Source organism: Lichtheimia ornata (genome assembly GCF_029851405.1).
Source record: "Lichtheimia ornata isolate CBS 291.66 chromosome Unknown scaffold00094, whole genome shotgun sequence".
NCBI classification, from domain to species: Eukaryota; Fungi; Mucoromycota; class Mucoromycetes; order Mucorales; family Lichtheimiaceae; genus Lichtheimia; species Lichtheimia ornata.
In genome coordinates, this window is record NW_026695414.1 from 18035 (window position 1) to 39774 (window position 21740).

A 21740-nucleotide genomic window follows, 5' to 3' on the forward strand; every position below is an offset into this window, starting at 1 on the left:
GTTGCTATGCGGCGATAAGAAAAAGGAGGAAGAGGACGACAACGTTCACCACCACCGGCAGCTGCTTGGTTATCAGTCACTCATGAACCGAAGCCGTTGATGCATGAATTTTTCACTGCTACCAGCACATTGGAATGGTCAACGTACGTCATCCAACTAGTACCATCATCAAAAGCATGATTCCATGGATACCAACACCAATGGACTTGAGGGTAAGGGGCATCAATGGAAACGCTGCTGGTATCCCATAGTTGGCGTTATCAATGGATCAATCGAATCGCTGGATCGGCTTTTAGAAGGTATTTTGAGGAATCCTTACCTTTGACACGGCCTTTGTTGCATATCGAGAAGTTTCCCTTTCGGATCCATTTCATGTACTTTGAAGTTTATACCTTTGGATTGATTAAAAAGAAAAGAACTACATAATGTAACTCTACATGGGATGGTGTGCGGGGTGTTTGGGATGGTAGGATGTACTTTGCTTGTATAAACTTTATACGATTGAGAAGGCCAACTTTCATTGTGGTGTTCGTGCATCTTTGTTTGTCAAAGAAAGGGTGATCCAATAGCGGGGTTCATTATGCATAGCGTGTCCCGGCCGTGTGGAACAGGAATCAGGGCAGGGTACATACATCCTCGACACAAGATAAATAATGCTTCCTTTGCATCATTAGCATTCCCCATTGCATTCTCACGAAGAAAACAGCGTCTTATAAAGGGATCTTCTCACTCATTTTTAATGAAACCGTCATCAGCCAATGGACAAAAAGATAATAGACTATAGAGCTTTGTTGATTTTGTATGGAACAAACATCCTCTGTGCTAAGAGACTACCATTAAGCATTGAAAACGCCACGTGGTCTGATAAGCTATGGACTGCATGACTTGGACCCATATCCCAAACCATTCCTCGTGTGTGATGAAACCCAGTTAGACCGATTTGCCGATAGTAGATTCTGTAAGTGGACAGCGCTAAACATGGTGGGAAATTATGTTCTTCTTGGATCGGTTTCGAGGACGACGTTTAATTATCACTGGTGCCCTTGTTTTCATCATTGCGGCCGTTGCTCTGATACTTACATCCCTTAAATTCGAGCCAAAGCCAATATGGGTACCCCACTACGAGTCAGCCGCTCTATCGTTGGATGAACAGACCATTGAATGCACATGCTCCAATCAAGGACCCCATTGGCATGCTGTGTCAGGGGCAACGAATGACGGTGATTCGACTCCTGTTATTGTGCCCGAGTCATTACCGAAGCCAGGTGCCGATGTGCTAGCCAAGATTGAAGCCAACCGACGAGAGGATAATGTACTGGTTATTGCAACAGCCAACTATGGTATGCGAGAGTACTTGTACAACTGGATCGAATCACTTGGTCGAACACAGCAAGATCAGCAATACTTGGTCTTTTGTTTGGATGATAAGCTGTACCAGCATATGGTGGCAGCTGGCTATCAAGACCATGCGACTCAGGTTCCAGAAAATTGGTTTCACGATCCATCGTCTTCCGAGTTTGAGGATTACTTTTCGCCACGCTATCGAGCCATCACTCACGCCAAAACGATCATTGTTCAACAATTACTCTATCTCAACACAACAGTGCTCTTCTCAGATGTGGATATCGTTTGGTTACGACCGGGGGCAGTGGATTATATCATGTCATTGGACCCATATCAGGAGTTGGATGCTCTCTTTCAATTGGAAGGCGCGTTTGATCACGAAGTCAACACGGGCTTTTATTTAATGCGACCCACCTATGCCATGAAACGATTCCTCGCTCAAGCAATCTATCTCCAAGACACCTCACCCGAAAAAATGACCCAGCAAGGCGCGATCAACAGGATTATCGATTCCATTGCAGATCAGATTGCTCTATTGGATGTTGCTTTCTTTCCAAACGGCTTGGTTTATTTCGATGCCAACATTGCTCGTGCTCGAGGTGTGAAACCTTACATCTTGCATGCTAATTATCGAGTACGTATATAGATGTGGATGCTGATAAGGTCATCTTGTCGACTAATAACTCTCTTCTTCTTTGTAGGTTGGTGCCGACAAGAAAAATGAACTTTCCAGCCGTGGTCTTTGGTATCTTGACGAGAAATGGTTGGCTGATTTGGATACACGGATCGATCCTCCTCCTTCTCCTCCTACTTGATCAATGCCATTATCCTTTGGCCTTAATAGAAGAGCGCTCTTGTATACCCTTTTAGACAATAATAGAGATATAGTATAGCATGCGACAACACAGAATGAATTACAAATTTAATCGCGCTTAATCAACGGGATGATAGCTACTATTTGCGGATTTGAATGCGGGGTGGATGTTTCACCGTCATCTTGCTCAAGTTAGCCATGTGCCTGAGAGATAAGGGAGAGAGATCCTCGGGATCGGACTTCTTAAAAAAGAACAATGGTAGTAGTCGATACAGTGCTTTGCGTTTGAAAATAAAAGTTGGGGGCCCATGAATACAGTTTTCATAATCCGTAATACGGGATTTAGGGTAGCTAGCTTAGTGAAATCTTTGATGGGCTCTCGATACAAATATTGGTCTAGCAGTACAACTCTTAAAACTAGCAATCTAATGGATAACATGGAGCCCAATGCAAAATGAAGTCATTTCATTGTTGAAAAGGTTTGTTGTAGTTTTATGAGCTTGTTGATACTTTGCGCTTGTAAGAGAGATCGCCAAAGTGAAGCCTGAAATCGATACACTTCCAACTATCGTGTTGTTGAGCGTTGTTGAACAAGCTTGCGTATCATCCGTTGCATATCGAGGACACGTTTTGCCATGTCAGACGTGGGGAATTAGATGTATGTAGAGCCTGGAGGCTTCGTTTTGGCACATGTTGCCATATCAACCCGGTGCGATGGAAAGGTTACCATGCGGGCTGTATATTAATATGCCATCTGATCCAACTTTTCAGGTGCATCTCGCGTGGTAGCTACATCAAAAGGGGCATGGTATGTATAAGCATACATGCTTCATCAAACGAGGTAATTAAGTTTTACCTTGGTAAAGAGTCAAATAGCACAATGACAACAATGACAATGCAAGTAGAATTACAACGAAAGGCTAAAGATCTTCACACATATGAGTACATGGATGGCTCACAAAAAGGGCTCCCAAGCATGATACTCACCAAGGACTCTTGAGGGTGTCAGCAATCAAAGGGTTATATCATGATGGGAAGAAGAAAGAGATGATGGGATGACAACATCCATCTTGTTTATATCTGTATGGTGGGCGTGGGTATTTCTGTGATCACAAAGAGTGATAAAATTTCTATTGAGAATGATGATGAGCTGATAGGTTGATACAGAGAGAACCTTGGTGTGATTGAATGTGGATGCATAAACCAGGATTTGAGATAGACAAGGTCATCCAACAATGGTATCACTCAAATTACTTGTTGTTGCTGTGCTCAGGTTCCACAAAATAATACGTTGCTCTAGGATGGATGCGTAAGTCTTCGTTTCGATAAGCATACTACACAAGCATGGGGATGATATACAACGGCTTCCACTGCTAGACCAAGGCTTGTATTATTGAGAGGCCCAAGATTTTACTAAGCTATCAGGACCTGCATTGCGGATCATGAAAAATGTATTCATGTTCCCCCCACAATTGCAATTCAGCAAATTGAGACAATGAAAAAGACAATGGGTGATGGGGCCTGGGCACTCTCTTTTGTCATGGCAACCAGGTGCATCCACTTTGGGAATGGTTGCCATGGTAACATTGAATGAGGATCCCTCCCAAAACCTTGTCATGGAATGAATGCTATTCTTTATCTTAGATAGCCTTGTGCAGCAGCAGCAGCAGCAAGGATGATGACAATGAAGCATGGATGTTTGACGTTTCTAATATTAGGTTTCAAGGGCATTTGGCGTGGTGTAACAATGATCGAGCGATCTTACAATAAAAACTCAGTGCGCTACTAAGATACGATTCTATTTATATGTCTGGACTCGCCTTGATTATCATTTCTTTCTCTCCCTCCTCCTCACAACGTCCTCCACCATACACCACCCACACGCCACAATGACAATCAGCATCGCAGCTTCTGATATACAAGCTCTCAAGGACCGATATGAGCAAGCGGGTCAAGGCCAAGTCTTTCGATTCTTTGACGATCTGTCAAACGATGAGCAACGCGATTTGTTTCAGCAACTGACGGATATCAATGTTGAACGAGTGAATGAGATTTATCAGTTGTCGGTGACAAGTGCAGCAGCAGCCAATGCTACGAGTCAAGAAGCATCTGTTGAACCCTTATCAGAGGACGTATTTGACTCTGTGATCAAAGCATCTGCCAAGACGCGTGCAGAATGGGAGACGGTTGGGTTACGCCAAATAGCAGAAGGCAAGGTGGCCGTGATCTTGATGGCAGGTGGACAAGGCACGCGTTTAGGATCCAGTGCACCCAAGGGATGCTATGATATCCATCTTCCATCAGGCAAGACGCTCTTCCAATTACAAGCCGAACGTATTTTACGTCTGCAAGATTTAGCACGTCAATATCGTAAGCCCAGCAGCAATGCAAATGCAGGCATCATCCCTTGGTATATCATGACATCCGGCCCTACCCACGACGCTACCTACAGCTTCTTCAAATCCAACCGCTTTTTTGGTCTCAATGAAGAAAACGTCATCTTTTTCCAACAAGGCACGTTGCCATGTTTGACCTTTGACGGCAAGATCATGCTCGAGAACAAGCACAAGGTGGCCATGGCTCCAGATGGTAACGGTGGTATTTATTCAGCTATCCAAACAAGAGGAGTGATCCAGTCATTGAAGGAACGTGGTATCGAATACAGCCATTGCTACTGTGTGGACAATTGTCTTGCACGTGTAGCGGATCCAGTATTTATCGGGTACTGTGTGAGCAAAGGGACCGATTGTGGTGTCAAGGTAGCAGCCAAAGCAGCTCCTGAGGAACCTGTGGGTGTCGTTTGTGTACGTGATGGTCGCTATGGTGTGGTTGAATACTCTGAAATCTCCAAAGAAGTCTCTGAAAAACGTCGAGAGGATGGTTCACTCGCCTTTGGTGCCGCCAACATTGCCAATCACTTTTTCTCCACTGCCTTTTTGGAACGTGTGCCTTCCTTTTCATCACAACTTGCTTATCACATTGCAAAAAAGAAGATCAAGCATGTCGATTTGGAAACCGGTGAACAAGTGGTGCCTAAGACCAACAGTGGAATGAAACTTGAATGCTTTGTATTTGACGTATTCCCTTTTGCCGAACAATTCTCCGTGCTTGAGATTGATCGAAAGGATGAATTCTCGCCACTCAAGAATGGCCCTGGTGCAGGTGTTGATTGTCCAGAGACTTCAAGACGTGATATCATTGCTCAACATGTACGCTTTATTGAAGCAGCGGGTGGTCGTGTGGAAGGTGATCCTGAACAATTTGAAATGTCTCCTTGGGTCACCTATGGCGGTGAAGGTTTACGAGAGATTGTCGAAGGCAAAACTATCCGTGCTCCTGTGGTGATTGAAACACGACAAGATCTCATCCATGCAGCAAAGTAAATAGCAACAACCACACTTCATTCATCCTATTTTATCATCTCCCCCTCCCCATTCGCATTGTCAATAGTCATCTTCCCCTTTGTTATCCATGTTGTTTTCTTTCTTTAATGATACCAAGCCATGGAATAAAAAATGAATTCATTGTACTTTTTGATGGTCTAGGCTTTCACCACTTGCTCCCTTGTGATTGGCTGCTGCTTTGGTCACTCTCTTATCCACTTTCGCTCAATGCGAAACACAGCGTGTGTGTGTGTGTGTGTGTGATACCCTTTTCCAAGTTAGATATAATGTAATGTATATAACCTTCTATTTGCTCACGAGCTTACGCTGACACGTCTTTTCAGGGCCAACCCATCCTCAAGTAGTAAGGATAACAGCTATGTATTCGAACAACAAAACGATGTGCGAATGGATGAGCTAGGCTCCAAACTCTCGGCTCTCAAGAATGTAAAAAGTCGTTGCCTTTATCATGGCGCCTCACCACCTTCCAACAACACTCATTTCCTTTCCGCTTCTAGATTACAATTGACATGCACAACGACGTGAACAACCAGGATAGCGTCTTGGAAGACTCGGTAAGTGAGAGTTGTCACTACGTGTGTTGTCCATACTCAGGGCTGACACTGCTCTATCAGCATCAAGCCTTTGGTGGTTTAGGAAACTCTATGCGACAATCGTATGGCCGGATGAATCGTATGATTTCGACACGACATAAGCGACAAATGTGCTTTTACGTAGCAATAGCAGTAACATTGTTCTTTGTATTTTATTGGGCATCAGGGTGGATTGGATCATCCGATGAAAAAGAGGTCCATGATGCGATATAAACGACCTTTCAACACCATTCATATATCATTGCTGTTGCTGGATAGTCATTGGGGTGGATGAAGAAAAGGAGGATGGCACACTCTGCTTGTATTTCACTGATTCTTACCAGAGAGTGGGGGTTGGGATGATAAAGCTTTATCGTCATGGATCCTCTCCAAGACCAGTGATCTCATTTATAGAATAGCTTCATCATTCAGAATCATTTTTATCTCTTTCAAACAATGAAGGGCCATGGGTTCCTTGCTATAAGCCTAGCATTATAGTGTGGTGCCAGAGCCAGGCTAAAGTGGGTGCATGGAATTTGACAGCTCAGCGGTTGCAGTCACGAGTAAACACATTTCAAAGTCGGTTCCTCTCTTCTCCACTCCTTCCATAAACACACATACTCTGATAACACCCCCATGTTGGGCTCATGGACTAGACGAACAGCTCTGCGTTGCAGCAATGCCAACCGCATGTTGCAGGTAATTCACTCGACGGACCCTTTATTGAAACGACACTAGCTCACCCCCACCCAACTCTATACAACAACAACAACAACAATAGACCGTCCGACACGCCTCCAGCAAACACACCGCTTATGAGGAGGCTTTGGCATTGATTCAGAAGGACAAACAGGAGCGATTAAAGATGCTTGATATGGTGGAGAAGGAGCTTGCTCGCTTGCAAAAGAGTAAATGTCCCACACACAACCAACGAAAAAGAAAAACAGGATCGGTTAACGTTTCTTCTTCCATGACAGCCACCCATTCACCAGCACAACTCGCTGCCCTCAATGCTCTCAAGTTCGATCTCCAGGTGAAATCAGAGTTGAACGATCCTGCTATTCGACGTCAGTTCAAAGAAGGCAATGGTATTATTGACAACAAAATAGGGGTGCTATTATGCGATCACTAACATACATACATGTATACGAATCGATAGTGGATATGTCACGCCCTGTCTTCCGATACATGACCCAGAAACAATTTGAAAAGGCACCTCTTTCTCAGCTCATGGAACGCATTACTCAAATGCGGGTGGTCCCTGATCTTTTACCATTGGATGTGGCACCTACAGTGCAAGTGAATATCAAGTTGGACAATGACACAATCGTTGAGCCTGGTGTGTTTATTAAACCAGAGCAGGTAAGAAGGATTGGATCAAAAAGGAGAGAGAGAGAGATGGATGTTGATCTTCGATTCATCTTTGTTAGAGCTTGCGTTTGCCCGAGATTGATGTGACCAACTTTCATACTGAGCAAAGGTTGTATACTTTGATGCTCGTTGATCCAGGCAAGTCAAAAAAGTGGCTATAACTCAATTTGGCCATTAACCATTCGATACATTAGATTCGCCTGATGTCGCCAACAAGACTTATCAACAACGTTGCCATTGGTTGATGTAAGCATTGCTCGATCCCTTTTCCATCAAATGGTTACTTATTGATGTTGTGCTTTTAGAACCAATGTGCCCCTTTCTGCAACAGAATCGATTGTCAAGGATGGCGAGACTGTACTCGACTATATTCCACCACATCCACAAAAAGGCACCAAATACCATCGCTACACCTTGATTGCATACGAACAACCTAATGCTGGAAAGGACAAGGTCGATATTAAGGTAGAGGGCCGTGATGCATTCGATGTCAAGGGTCTCGTCGAACGTCATGGTCTTCAGGCACGTGGTGTATCCTTCTTCCGCCAAGTATGGGATGAGACCGTCAGTCAAATTTACAGCGATATTCTCAGTAAGTGCATGGATTATGGATTATGGAGGAGGGGGGAAGAAGCAACCAGGGATTGACTCTTTTCTTCTATTAGACACCTCCGAGCCTATCTATGGCAAACCACCCAGAACCGATCGCTATATTCGTAGAGCTGTGTACTATTAGTAGATTTGCATTAAAATTCTTCATTCTTCATTGCCATTTAATGTATATCCATGGGTGTGCTTTTTATTTGTGGTTACAAAAGAGAGCTGTGGCAGCAATTCCATTTCTTCCCAGACAACAACAAATCTTGTCATGTTACGCGCTTTACGAAATACACAAACCCCCAATCTCTTCAAGCACTTTTCAACCATCGCTCGCGACGATCCCATTCACCGCATCAATTTGCGTGTCGGCAAAGTTGTCAATGTGGAAAAACATCCTGGAGGGGAACACCTCTTCATTGAGCAAGGTGCGATCACCATAGCCCATGGCACGCTATACACCATGTCACCAACTCTATATGCATTTAGTGGATTTGGCTGAGGAGTCGCCTCGAACCATCGTCAGTGGATTAGCGCCTTATATGGCCATGGAGAGCTTAATGGTAATCATGGTGTGGATGACACTTTAGATGCAATACTAATCACGTGATTTATGCAGAACAAAAAGGTGGTTGTCGTGAGCAACATGAAGCCAAGTCGATTTCGTGGTGTGCTATCCCAAGGCATGCTTCTCGCAGCAACATCCAACGACAACAGCCGAGTTGCTTTACTTGAACCAGCAGCCGATAGCCAAGTGGGTGAGCGCATCAAAGTGGATACCAGCAACGACGAGCAGCCTGAAGAAGAGATGATGGATTCACCTCCTATATTAAAACCCAAGCAACGTGTGTTCGAATCGGTGGCAGAATTTCTAAAGACTGATGAAAATGGAACGGCAACCTATAAAGGTCAACCACTAAAGACAAATGCGGGAGGATACGTTTCATGCCCAACAATTCCAAACGGCCAAATATCTTAAAATCATCCCATCTTCTTCACGTTGTTTATAAACATAATAAATTGTTATGCAACTATTCTTTCTCTTTATGCATCATGCAGCACCAGCAGCAGGACGACGCAGCACCATGTGATGGTGGTGGGTGGTAGCGGTAGATATTTCATGCATTGCGCTTTTTACATACCCAGACATCTACGAAATCATCCGAGATATTGCTATGACGCATCTTCTCTCAATGATATCTTTCTCCTCATCATCCACATCATCCTTCTCATCATCCTTATCCAATCGCCATGTGACATCTAATAGCTGTAGCTTACCTCTCCGAGATAATGGATATCACTGATGGACCACCCTTATTGTGCATGTTGGTCGATATAGATGAGTTAACGATTATCGTGACGTGGCTTGACACCGTGGGATTATCTCTTAACATAGATAATCTTTTTTATATCGCTTACACCATCTTACAGTGAGAATAAAACAAGAACTATAATATCGTAAGAGCCATTGTATACCCATGCCCTTAATGATGATGGGGGATACATCAAGCACTATAGAAAAAATAGTGATGCGACAAGTTTACAGGTGCGTGTGTGTGGTGTGGTGTGACATTAAGACCCCCTTTGCCACGGTGTGTCACCTATGATTGGGGGATGGAATAAGGAGACGGGCGAAGCAGGACCAATTGCATCTGATCAAATCTGAATCACACCAGCACAAAGAGCCTAATCGCCCGGGCCGAATGGGATGCTTCCATTCAAGGCTGAGTTAGCCCCAAAACCGGCACGACGACTGGTGAGTCACCATACTTCGATTTTTTCGTCTTGTTTCTTTTCTCAAAAGCTCTTTAAAAGACGCCAACACTTTTTGTTGCAGAGTTGCTCTTCCTGGATCTTTAATTAAATATCATATCCCTCTAACACCTTTTCATCTCTTTTACAACCTTTTAACTTTTATCTATCTCCCTCTTTATTGTTATCGTTTCTCTCTCTTTGTTTTTACTGCTATGGTTTCGTACTTTGTCGTTGTCCGTCGCTTCTAAAGGTTCAGCACCTCCAAGGCTTATCTTTATTCTTTTTTGATCTGGTCCCCACTTTGTATACACCACCATATCGATTGTCTTACTGAACCCTTCCTAAAAGAAGTGTTGTGCCGATAACACAGCATCTTGCCAAGCATTACATACAATGAATCCTTTCAACAACGCTCCTGCTGCTGCGCAGCCGCCAGTCACGTTCCCAGTTGCCGATGCTGCGCCGCATCCGATTGGTACAAGCTACGATCATAAATACCAGCTACTCTCTCTAAACAACGCCTCATCCATGTATCACACCTCCTCTTCTTTACTTGCTACGCCACGACGCACGCCACCACAAGAAGATACATGCAAAACTGATAACCATAACACCACCACCACTACCCATAAGCAACAACAACAACAACAACATCAGGAGAAGCAACGTGCCTATGTGAATGCCCTTGTTGGTAAATATCACGCTGTTACACACACACACACACACGGGTTTTTTTTGCATACAGTCAAAAGACTCACACACACAACCCTGTTGTTCTAGATGTCACGGTCCAAGCCATTGCTTCCATCTGGCCCAATGCTTGTAGCACTCCAAGCAATGGCAATGCCCAACGCCCCATTGCCAATCTCAACACGTTCCTGCACCACATCTTAAAGCACTCTCGCACGACTCATTCGACTTTGCAACTTGCAATCTTTTACTTGTTTCGTATTCGACCTCGAGTATTGGAGCAACGACACGATAATGTCTACATTGCTTGTGGACGACGTATGTTCCTTGCTGCATTAATTTGTGCCCACAAGTTCCTTCAAGACAAGACATACAAAAACTCGGCCTGGTCCAAGGTCAGCGGTTTAAGTGTAGCCGAAGTCAACCATGCAGAACGAGTCATGCTTCAGCTTTTGGATTGGTCTCTTTACGTCAAAAAGGACACCTATGACAAGTGGATCATGATGCTTCAAGGCCATCTCAAATATGCACCCTCCAAAAATCACACCACAACCACCACAACAACACACTCCTCTATCGATGCTGCTTTCCCTAATGATAACAACAACAACAACAACCTCCAAACGCCACCTCTCAAGATACCCGCACTTCATGCTCCCATCACCAGCCGTGCTTCTCTCGCTAATCAGCAAGCTAAAACCATTATCAACCTCGGTATGCCTACACCTGTGCAGGATAACCTTTGTTCCCCACCCCACAAGCGTAAGGCGGATGCTGATGATGATGATGATGTTCTTCTTGCTCATCCCTCAAAGAGAAGAGTTGGTGTCTTTGTACATTGAGAGAGAGGTTTGGCTTTTCACACACTTACTTTATCCATCCCCTTTCCACCCTTTCTTTGTGAATACTTTTTTTACCCACTCTGTGTATTTCTAACAATCCACACACACACACAACAATAAATCTAACATTTGCATTCATTATCATCTAAAATCTTTCTTCTACATACAACATACGACAAAGAATCAGATCATCTTTTTCCATACGATGGGATGTTGTTAGTCGAATCCACACTCAGCCCTCAGTCATCATGATGACAGCTCATTATGACTTGTGCCTCACAAACACTATCCCTTTTTTGGTTCAGTCTCAGCAAGCATCCATCGACCGACGTTCTGGGAAGGCTCCTCCTCCATATTGCAAATGAACCTCGCTGCTATTGAGTGACAAAGTGACATTGGAAAAAAGGTCATTGGAACATGTGGTTGTGGGCTTGACAACTTTTTTCTTTTGAAGGTCCACCACGTTACAAGGATCGTCGACAACGTCAACATCATAAACGGAGCTTCGCCATATACACCATGTGCCTTTGTTGATGATTGCTGATATCAACGTAACCGGATCATTGCTGCGTATAGTACTCAAACGATCAAAGCTCTTTAAATCAAAGCTGACCTTTGTTGTGGTCATAGGCTTTCTTCTTTGTTATCCTACTTTGATGGTCGTGGTCGTCATTATGACATTTGTCTCTTGTATCCTGTAATCCATTTACAAAGGTTGGCTTCGGTGACATGGTCTACATGCTCATTGTGTTCGACTTGCCGACTCTTGATCGGCACATATGGTTACTATTGCTGTGCTTAATGACCACCCGCTTGGACACAAGAACGATGGTAACAACAAGACAATACTGCAAGACCAATCGTTGATGTACATTTTGGAGGCATCTAGTACTTACAAAGCACATACCTCGATCCACTTTCGAATACAAGGTAAGCCAAAGCACATCATGTCAAGAACACTTGCAAACGTTCAAAAGCAACCCCATCATCGGGCATTTCATTCGTTGACGCATTCCGATTGGTATTGCTTCTCACACAAAAAGTGATAATTCCATAAAAGTGATAGTCCTTTGAGTGGGTCAAAGTACAATAAAACATGATCCATGTACATGGAAAACGTCGAGAACCATCTCCAGTATGCACACAATTACACCTGTACGACCTCAATTGCTGCAGTGAGCTGCAGGTACAAGTCATCGTGGCACGCTTTATGATTTGGATACAAAGCGATGATGGATCACAAACACATGTAGCAGTAGCAGCAGTTGTTGGTATACACATACACATACACCATCGTATGACCGACACCCCACTTCATCCCCCTTCATAATAACGCGCGTCAATTCCCCCATTCTAGCAAACCTCTCCATGGAAAAGTTACACAATGCATGAATGCGGACTTCACTTTGGGAAATGAAAAATGTGGGATCATGTCTTTGACAAGTTGTCTTGTACTTTACGTGGGAGAAAAAGGGGGGTAAAAGCATATATTGACCGACGTTACTAGGAAATGCTACAAAGGTTGTGTGAAGGGGGCATATACAAAGAAACACATGAAAAGGTTACAAAAGATACAGGAACGTGGAAAGAGACACACACATGTAAGGATACGGAGTTGTTGTTGTTGTTACTGGTGTTGGTGAGGGGGGAGAAGAGGGGCATATTATCATCATCGCATTATTAGAAAAAGGATTGGATTAGGGTTGTTGCAGTAGTAGAAGAGAAGAAGAGTGAGATAAAGAAGGCTGGCAAATAGAAGAAGGCGTGTGTATGTGCAAAAAGGTTGTTGAATTATTGTGAAGTGATGGTCGTGATAGTAGGATGATGATGATGATCATCCAAAGCGGGAGGGTCGAGACTTGGAAATGAGACATAGTCATCCTTGAATGACCAATTTTCTTTCTCATCATGCCAATCATCGATATCCACTGGCCATGAATCGAGTGATGACGACGATGACACTGAACGCACCATGGGTGGTTTCTCTTCAAATGTTGTAACGTCGTCATCAGCAGCAGTAGTGGCGGATGGTTGCTGATTTGGTTGTTTAGTACGTGTCAATAGCAAGAATTGGAACATCGTGTATTGGCAGGGTTGTTGAGAAAGAGGTAGATGGAATCCGATGGTAGTAAAATATACGCTTGAAGGAGACGAAGGGGTAAAAAGATAAAAAGATCACGGGCTTTTATATGTCTGTGAGTAAAAAAGATTAAGGGAGGGGCCCATTGTTCTGTAACGAAAAAAGAAACGCACATGCCGCCTCCGGTGTTGGTGGTCCAAAGCATTAGCAGCGACGATCCCTGCTGCTGCTGCTACCAACAATGGGGATACCTACCATGATGAGTGAGTGGGAAGCGGAGTCGCTGCTATGTTTATCATCATCCTTCACGGTGTGAGTAGCAGTTTTTGGGTCTAGACAGAGAAGCGCGGTCGTTATTTTTAGAAGATCCACCACACTGACAGCTCTCAGCCTTTTGGTTCCATGTGTCCATCCCACGTTGACACATGCCACTGTTTCGCTTTTGGACTATATTTGCTTGCCACTCAAACCACCCACAGCGGAGGAATGCGAGGAAATCATGTTGAAAGTTTTACATGTGAGTGGGTGAGTGCGTGTCCAGAACCTTTTGTTTCTGTCACATCATCCGAGAAAAACGAAAAACGGTATCCATGGATACTTGTAGATGACTTGTGATCACGGTTGGCTCGTTTTGTGCACCGCCATGTTGATTTGTTGCCAAAGTCAAGCTTGCATGAATACTTTGTAGACGTTCATTGTACGTTGCAAGAATCTAAAATCATTTTCTTATACACAAAAAGTGGTTTGTGGAAGTAGAATGCCATCGTGAGGAGCAGCGTTGTGATGTTGCTTATGGGTTATTGCCTTTCCTTGGGCGGCATGCGAAAGAGCCTGCATGCGGAAATAGCAAAGAGTGGTGCATGAGCAGCACACAATGCAACAAGTTACTTTTCTTGACAATGAGGGGCTATTTGTGATATGGGCACACGCTCGATGCCGTTCATTAATATCATCAATGAAAGATGCTTCTGCCTAGCCATAATAATAGCTGGCCGCTGTTCTATTACTGTAACACTGCAGCAAGACACACTTTTTTCTTTTGCAGATCATCGTTTTACATACGTGGATCCTTTACATCCATCGTTCATGATAACCCAGCTTCCCTTCCCCGACAACCCCCCCCCCTTGATCCTATAATGGGATATTAAACAATCAGCCAAGGATGCTAATTGCGTGCGTTAAAAGTCTCGACAATAGTAATACATGTGGTATGACTTGGGTGATGACCATTGGCCAAAATGAACAAGCGAAGCCATCGACGATAATAGCAATACGATAGTTTACTATAATAATAATGATGTTGTCTACATGGGGCAATGGATTGACTACGTTGAAAAGTATTGTAGATGGTGGGTGGAAGCCTACACACATCAATGATAATGCGATGCCTCCTGTAGCCGGCTGGTAATGTACATCCCCCGGCATCCATGTATAGGATACAACTTGCAATAATATCGATAGTTGCGTAGGAGCCATCACACGATGATATACATGCTTGTTGACAATCAAGTTTTATTTGCTGAGGACATGTCGGATAACTAAGACTCGGGCGCGCGTTGCACGAGTGCATACATTTTCTCTTTCTCCAACCAAAAATCAAATGGGTGCCCAAGCGTCAAAACAAGCTGTGCGACGATTGCCGAAAGAAGTTCGACGCGATCCTGCTGCTATCCATGAATATCCCACAGAGACACCTTCTTCATTACGAGAGTCAGCTGCTGGTATGTGTTGCCCATGGGTTGTGGTGGGTGTATTGTACATGCGATGCATTGGGGAAGGTCGTCCTCATTGTGGGGTTCTTTTTTGCTACGATAGATCTTTTGGAAGAGTTTCCCGAGCAAGAGACACGCGATCCACAACTTGACAAGAATCTACGAGAACTTGGCCCTGTCAAAGTCGAGCAAACAATGACAAAAATGCGAACAGTGAGTATATCTCTTTTGACGAGAGCGTGTGTTATCAGAATACGTCGTTTATTAACGATCCATCGAGTCCGATCCTATGCTGCATATCATGCGTGAACGACAACGTATCGAGGATGAGGAAGAGCGACGACCCGGCACTAGCATTGACGTGATTTTCTCTGTTTTGGAAAGACGTAAACGCTTTGCGCCTGGCGATCTCGATAAACCGGATACATGGAATGAACTTGAAAAGAGCTATCAACTTGATCAACCTACGCTCAAAACGCTCTACAAGTATTACAACACGATGGCTGTACTTCCCGCACATCCCGAAGATCAAAAGAAACGACGACATGGTATTTGGGTGAATGACAAGCAGGAATGGAAAGCGGCCTTGGATAAAGCCAATACACGCATTGAAGAATACAAAAAGCAACAACAAAGGGAATCTACCATGGACACTTCATCATCATCGACACCACCCCCATCATCATCATCATCCTCTACAAGTCCCAAATCCGCTCGAGAAAAGAAGTTAGAAGAATTGTTTGAAGATTAAATCATCATCATCATCATCATCAATACACACAAAATGTATTTTTAAAGTTGGGGTACGAGAAGAAGGAGGTGGAGGAGGAGGAAGGATATTTTCTATGGTTCAAAGGATGGGAAACGGGATTCAAAACTAGGGTCTACATCAGGTGCTTTAGCTGTAGCTACTTCAAATGCCAATTGCTGAATAAAGTCTTTGAGATCCATGGCCACACCATCGCCTTTTTCAAACCGTTGTCGTTCATCGATCTTTTTCTGATCTTGCTCATGCTTTCTTATATCAAGACCAAGTAGGCTTGTCTCCATCCTTACAGAGTTGACTTGATCTTCGACATCTTGGATCATGGCTGATACCGAGTCTGCATGACCAATAAACGCCATTTTTTCTTGATCAATTGCATCCAATTCTGCTGTGACATCAATGGTACTACTTTTGCCAGTGATCTTGCCCATACGTGCCGCCACCATTGCTTTTGCCTTTGCACGAATACGATCACTCTCTGTGATTTCACCATTGGGGCCTGTACCAACAATATCCAATCCAGCGGCACTGTTGCTACTCTCCTTTGATGCCTTCAGCTTGGTCAATTGCTTCTTTTTCTCTGCCAAGTCCTCTTCTGTTTCTTGCAATTGTTGAACAAGCTTCCGCAACGACGTCTCAATCAGATAATTGGATTTCAGATTCGAGCGACTTCTCTTGTTCGGTGATATCAGCCAATTCGGTCGTTTGTTTGCTGTATTTGTCCCATGCATTGCTTCCTCCTTCATCATCACCCCCTGATCGAACGATCTCAGACTGCAATTCTCGAATCTTTTCCTTGACTTCATCGATATCTTTGCGATCCGTGTATGAAAGCTCATTGTAAGGTGTCGCTTTTCTAGAAATGGCTTCTTGTTCCAATTGCTTGAGACGTTCTTTTTGTTGAGCAATCTCCTTTCGCATATCCGAAATTCGAGTTGCTTTGCCACGATAGCCGTAGCTGGATGTTGTTGTACCCGAAGATTTGGAGGCAGTAGGTGAAGGTGAGCCATCGCGTGATTGTCCCCATCGACTACGATCAGGCCCCATACGTCGCGCACTCGATACATAAACAGGCTCTGAATCATCATTATCCACATACTTTTCCCGTCGTCGACTACTACTGCTGCTGCTTGTAGGTCCAGGACTAACACTTCGAGCCCGTGATGGACTGCCACGGGTGGTGGGTGGTGAAAGTGAAGGCGATGAGCTAAAGTTGGTCAAATGGCGTTTCTTCGCGATATCTTGTAAAATGGAGTTTTTCAGCTCACTGACAGTCTCGTTGAGTTGACGTGTCGAAGGTGGAACCAATTCGGCTGGTAGAGATGTAGGTACGTCGTATCCATTGAGCTTGCGGTAAATCAAATGCATGGCAACACAAAATTCATCCACATTAAGTTTGCCTTGGTTGTTGGGATCTGATAAATTCCTATTATATATCCATTCAAATGGGTCAATCTACCTTATCTTCCATGCCTTGATATATATACCACTTACCATATTTGCATAAGAATGTTTTGTGCCAATCCCGATTGTGTAAAGATTTCTTTGGCCTTGTCTCCAGAGATATAGCCTTTGTTGTCAGCATCCCATGATTTGAACACCTTGGAATAGCGTTGCTTTTCTTCAGTCGTTACTGCCCATGGAATCTTCACCTTCCCCGTGATGGCTTGGAATTGATGATTTCCTCCCATTTGAGCATTAGGCATCATTTGATTGGTGAAATCCATATTGTTGCCTGCCATCCCTGTAGGCATAGCCACTTGGATATTGTTGCCCATCATGGGTGTGACGCCTGTAATCATTGGCACTTGGAGTCCAGTGGGCTGTTGTTGTTGTTGTAACATCCCTGTGGGTTGTGATGCAAGACCGGTCATGGATGGTTGTTGAAGACCTGTTGGCATAGGTTGTACTCCTGTCATTTGTGCCTGCAATCCAGTAAATGATGGTTGTTGCATTCCAGTGGGTTGAGATTGTTGATATCCAGTAGGTTGCGATTGAATCGTTTGGCCTTTTGCAAGCGATTGTAACATGGATGTTGAATTAGAACGTTGAGGCATGGGTTGAACGCCAAGTAAAGAAGGTGATGATGATGAGCGTAATCCCGTTGGCTGAGGAGGCACAGTGTCTGTAGTTGAGCGTATCATGGCTGTTGCTGTTTGGATCTCGTTTCGTATAGCATCGGGTAATGTGGATGGAATATCACGACCGGTCATTCGCATTGATGTCAAATACATGGCAACAGCAAATTCAGGAAAGGTGAGCTGTGGTTCCTGCGTCACATTGGATAAATCCCTATTGATACATAGAATTGCCATGTCAACTCTTCACTCCTTCCTTCATTTAACCTATTACTCACCATATCCTGGCCAACGTTTCAGAATCCAATCCTGATCGAGAAAGCACCTCCCTTGCTTGTGCAGCTATTACGCGTGTGTACATAGATACATGTCAATCAAATCATCCAAGGTTGCCTTTCGTTGAAGGTATCTTACCAGACATGAACTTGCTGCTAGGAGCTGCTTGTGCAAAAAGAGACTCGTACTTGGACTGATCGCCTGGAGCAAGGAAGCTAAGTCGAATACCTGTAAAGCATGGAGCAACCTTCCATCAGTACAACCCATGGAAACAAGACAAAGAAACAAGCGCATTGAGCGACATGCAGCTTCTATTCGCGCCCATTTCAAGATGACAAGAGAATTCAAGCGAGACTTACTGGGTGATGCAGCTGCCATTGCGAGGAGGGAGGAAATAGAGTAGAAACGACCAAGATAGGTGATTGGCCAGCTATCTCCACTTCCTCAATCGCTTTTCCAACATTGCCAGATTCGGAAACTAGCCATGCACCGATACAAGCTCATTATGACGGTAATATTCTTCTTACACGGTTCATCAAAGTGATCATACCAATGGGTAGCATGTGGATTGCAAGGCGTAAAATTGTATCCTTGACGCAAATGATTTCCTTGGAATCATGCAGAAGACACCTGGTTATTATAGCTGACCACAGCAAGGCACGTGACACTACCACTTTGATGGTACATCAGCATTGTAGCTCCCTATCAAACTTTAGCAAAAGAGATCCACCAACAAAATAAAAAGGTGTCACACGCTTTATGTGTTTCCTGCTATTCTTTTCATGCAACAAAAAGCAATTACAAGTCTTAATGAACCTAATCACATCCAATAAAGATGCTACAGCAGCTCGCTTAATTAAGCCTAGATGAAGAACGTACAGGGAATCCAATAGATAGTACGGATACAGATTTGGGGAAGATGGTTTTAGAATGCTATTAATCACAAGGTAAGATAAGAAAGGGATCATCTATTCTCGGCTTTCTTCATCGACACAATGATCAACATCAGAATTACTCAGACAAAGAGTTCATTGATGCGACCATGAGTCGCCAAGAATAAACCGCATCATACAGCATACAAGTTCTTGAAATCCTAAGCCTTCCCTCGTATCACATTCTTCACCACGTGGCTGAGTCAATGCAACATGTTGCCTTATTATTATATAATAATGATTGTTCACGAGGACAATATAGAGGATGATGGAGAGCATGAACTGCACACGATTGCATGATACATATTATGTAACCCTCCCACTACCAAGGGAAAGATTCCCTTATGATATCTTTGGACATCACTATGACGAGCATAGACATGGCGGGATTAATTATTGTTGCCATTGGCAACTAGTTTGTAGATTTTAGAGTCGTAACACAGCAGCAGCAGCAACGTAAGCGAGCAAGATCTTTTACAAACATTGCCGTTTCAAAAGGTCCACAACATCCCAAATTTACCATCCTTAAAGTTTCAAGAAGGAACAAATGCATGAAAAGAGGATGCATTCCATCGTCAATTGCTATTTCAAACGACCATTTGATACTTTTTATAGCTTTTTGTTGAGTAGCACAGGCCATTGTGTACACAGCCATATTTCTTCCAGAATACCTCGCGCGCATGAGATTACCTTCTCCGCCTCACCGTTCTCTTTCCCACCAACATTCACAATGCGAGAGACATCCATGAAGTACATTGACATTGCGTTCGATACGCAAAGGCAATATTGCCCTGGTGATTTATTGAAAGGTTGGTATGACAACGAGCTGCATTTTCCATCCCTCCCCCTTCCGACAACTCATTCATTATTGATATTCATCATCATCATCAGGTCACGTCATTATCCATCCTCATCAACGTATTGAGACGCACAATATCGAGATTCGATTCACCGGCGAGATTGGATTTCATGTGCATGACGCTGCAGAGCATGTTACTCTTTTCCAAATGACAAAGTATTTACGATTGTCTACCACCGGGAGTCGATTCTTTATGCTGGAAGCCAAACCATACGCATTCCCTTTTTCGTTTCAAATCCCCGATGACATTGACATACCCAGCACAATGCATGTAAGAGAAGAGGACAAAATGAGAGACATTGTTACAATCATCTCATTCACCAATCATCAATAGAACAATGACGACCTTGCCAAAGTCCAATATCTATTGACGGCTATTCACCGACGACCCGCCCTTGTATCTGAAAGCAACAATGATAATAATCCAAAAGCTGAAAGACAAGTTCCGGTCATTGCCACCCAAATGGATATTGATACTCCACGCCTTCAACGCTCTCAAACCAAGACCACCACGATCGTTATCAACAACAGTACTCAAAACTTTGCCTTACTCGAAGCAACAATGGCTCGTTCAGGGTATTCGCCAGGTTTGTTTTAGAAACTGCTACTGGCATTGTTGATCGTTTCATTAACTCTTCCTTTTTTCAGGTGATGCTATCAGTGTTAATATAGCTTTATCATGCGAAGAGCAACTTCAAATACCCAAAGGAGTTTGTGTACAACTATTGCGAATCACAAGCATAAGAAAAGGAAGGCAAGAGACAATAATGATGAGCTTTATTTGTATATCAAGCCTCTAAAGATGATTCTTTTTTTTTTTTACAACAGTCAACGATGTTATGCCAAGGAGAGTATTCAACAAACCAGTACACATGACATTATGATCGACAAAGCAAACGGCTTCAAGCAAAACGTCACCTCAAATTTGGCCATTCCTCCTCGTACTCCACCCACTGTGCAAGGTGCCAACGCATTGCTCCAAGTAGAATATCAAATTTGTGTATCGGCTGTTACCACAATCAGCGAAGAGGTGAATCGATCCATCACATTTCCCATCATCATTGGTGCATCGTCACGTGTGCAGGAGGATGAAAGCGCTTTTGCTACTACTACTGCCACCACTACCATGAGGAGGGAGAATGATATCGCCATCAATTGTACACCTATGAGTTTCTCGATGCTCACCGTTTTTCCACCGGTACCTTGGGAGCCATCCACCTTTGTTGACGATAATGACAACAGCAACACCACCACACCTGCTCCACTTTCTCCCAGCGATACAGAGATCACGGTGGTGAACAACGTTTCAACACAAGCCAATGAGACAATTCGATCGCCTTTGTTGACACCCACCGGTGGAGCGACAGCTGCTTTATTTGGATCCATATTCCGTATGGATCGTGGAGGTTCTTATGAACTCGATCCAAGTGATGATGATGTGACTGAATCTGGCATGAATACCTCGGATGATGAAGAAGACGCGGACGATATCGATTTACTCAGTATCATGCATCGAAGCCAACAACAACAACGACCCACCTATGTTGATGATAGAGGCACTTATCTAGTTGCATTATAGTGATAGTATACAATCGAAAAACGAGTTCTTTATTTGCTAATCTATGTACACATGGAGGGTAGTAGTGTG

The 21740-nt window shown here is 43.8% G+C and overlaps 10 protein-coding genes across 10 annotated transcripts; 8 read left to right on the plus strand and 2 right to left on the minus strand.

Annotated features, from left to right (window-relative positions):
* Window positions 1-991: 991 nt before the first annotated feature.
* O0I10_011567 (uncharacterized protein) lies at window positions 992-2159 on the plus strand (the record flags this gene model as incomplete). Its single annotated transcript, XM_058491532.1, has 2 exons — window positions 992-1978; window positions 2046-2159. The coding sequence occupies 2 exons, from the start codon at window positions 992-994 to the stop codon at window positions 2157-2159; spliced, it is 1101 nt and encodes a 366-aa protein (XP_058337676.1).
* A 1888-nt stretch (window positions 2160-4047) lies between these two features.
* Window positions 4048-5541, plus strand: O0I10_011568 (uncharacterized protein; the record flags this gene model as incomplete). The annotated part of the gene is made up of 1 exon (XM_058491533.1): window positions 4048-5541. The coding sequence occupies one exon, from the start codon at window positions 4048-4050 to the stop codon at window positions 5539-5541; it is 1494 nt and encodes a 497-aa protein (XP_058337677.1).
* A 228-nt stretch (window positions 5542-5769) lies between these two features.
* O0I10_011569 (uncharacterized protein) lies at window positions 5770-6368 on the plus strand (the record flags this gene model as incomplete). Its single annotated transcript, XM_058491534.1, has 4 exons — window positions 5770-5783; window positions 5886-5988; window positions 6060-6116; window positions 6177-6368. The coding sequence occupies 4 exons, from the start codon at window positions 5770-5772 to the stop codon at window positions 6366-6368; spliced, it is 366 nt and encodes a 121-aa protein (XP_058337678.1).
* A 402-nt stretch (window positions 6369-6770) lies between these two features.
* O0I10_011570 (uncharacterized protein) lies at window positions 6771-8241 on the plus strand (the record flags this gene model as incomplete). The annotated part of the gene is made up of 8 exons (XM_058491535.1): window positions 6771-6833; window positions 6916-7042; window positions 7112-7222; window positions 7294-7496; window positions 7565-7643; window positions 7700-7751; window positions 7811-8097; window positions 8171-8241. 8 exons carry the CDS (start codon window positions 6771-6773, stop codon window positions 8239-8241), a joined length of 993 nt encoding a protein of 330 aa, XP_058337679.1.
* A 132-nt stretch (window positions 8242-8373) lies between these two features.
* Window positions 8374-9081, plus strand: O0I10_011571 (methionine-tRNA ligase, beta subunit; the record flags this gene model as incomplete). The annotated part of the gene is made up of 3 exons (XM_058491536.1): window positions 8374-8530; window positions 8592-8665; window positions 8722-9081. The coding sequence occupies 3 exons, from the start codon at window positions 8374-8376 to the stop codon at window positions 9079-9081; spliced, it is 591 nt and encodes a 196-aa protein (XP_058337680.1).
* A 1169-nt stretch (window positions 9082-10250) lies between these two features.
* On the plus strand, window positions 10251-11389 carry O0I10_011572 (uncharacterized protein; the record flags this gene model as incomplete). Its single annotated transcript, XM_058491537.1, has 2 exons — window positions 10251-10548; window positions 10638-11389. The coding sequence occupies 2 exons, from the start codon at window positions 10251-10253 to the stop codon at window positions 11387-11389; spliced, it is 1050 nt and encodes a 349-aa protein (XP_058337681.1).
* A 1791-nt stretch (window positions 11390-13180) lies between these two features.
* Window positions 13181-13468, minus strand: O0I10_011573 (uncharacterized protein; the record flags this gene model as incomplete). Its single annotated transcript, XM_058491538.1, has 1 exon — window positions 13181-13468. One exon carries the CDS (start codon window positions 13466-13468, stop codon window positions 13181-13183), a length of 288 nt encoding a protein of 95 aa, XP_058337682.1.
* Window positions 13469-15069: 1601 nt separating this feature from the next.
* On the plus strand, window positions 15070-15932 carry O0I10_011574 (uncharacterized protein; the record flags this gene model as incomplete). The annotated part of the gene is made up of 3 exons (XM_058491539.1): window positions 15070-15190; window positions 15285-15394; window positions 15462-15932. The coding sequence occupies 3 exons, from the start codon at window positions 15070-15072 to the stop codon at window positions 15930-15932; spliced, it is 702 nt and encodes a 233-aa protein (XP_058337683.1).
* Window positions 15933-16024: 92 nt separating this feature from the next.
* O0I10_011575 (uncharacterized protein) lies at window positions 16025-18679 on the minus strand (the record flags this gene model as incomplete). Its single annotated transcript, XM_058491540.1, has 6 exons — window positions 16025-16621; window positions 16713-17373; window positions 17442-18239; window positions 18304-18367; window positions 18440-18529; window positions 18661-18679. 6 exons carry the CDS (start codon window positions 18677-18679, stop codon window positions 16025-16027), a joined length of 2229 nt encoding a protein of 742 aa, XP_058337684.1.
* Window positions 18680-19963: 1284 nt separating this feature from the next.
* Window positions 19964-21671, plus strand: O0I10_011576 (uncharacterized protein; the record flags this gene model as incomplete). Its single annotated transcript, XM_058491541.1, has 5 exons — window positions 19964-20042; window positions 20125-20363; window positions 20427-20679; window positions 20741-20846; window positions 20921-21671. The coding sequence occupies 5 exons, from the start codon at window positions 19964-19966 to the stop codon at window positions 21669-21671; spliced, it is 1428 nt and encodes a 475-aa protein (XP_058337685.1).
* Between the last annotated feature and the right edge of the window lie 69 nt (window positions 21672-21740).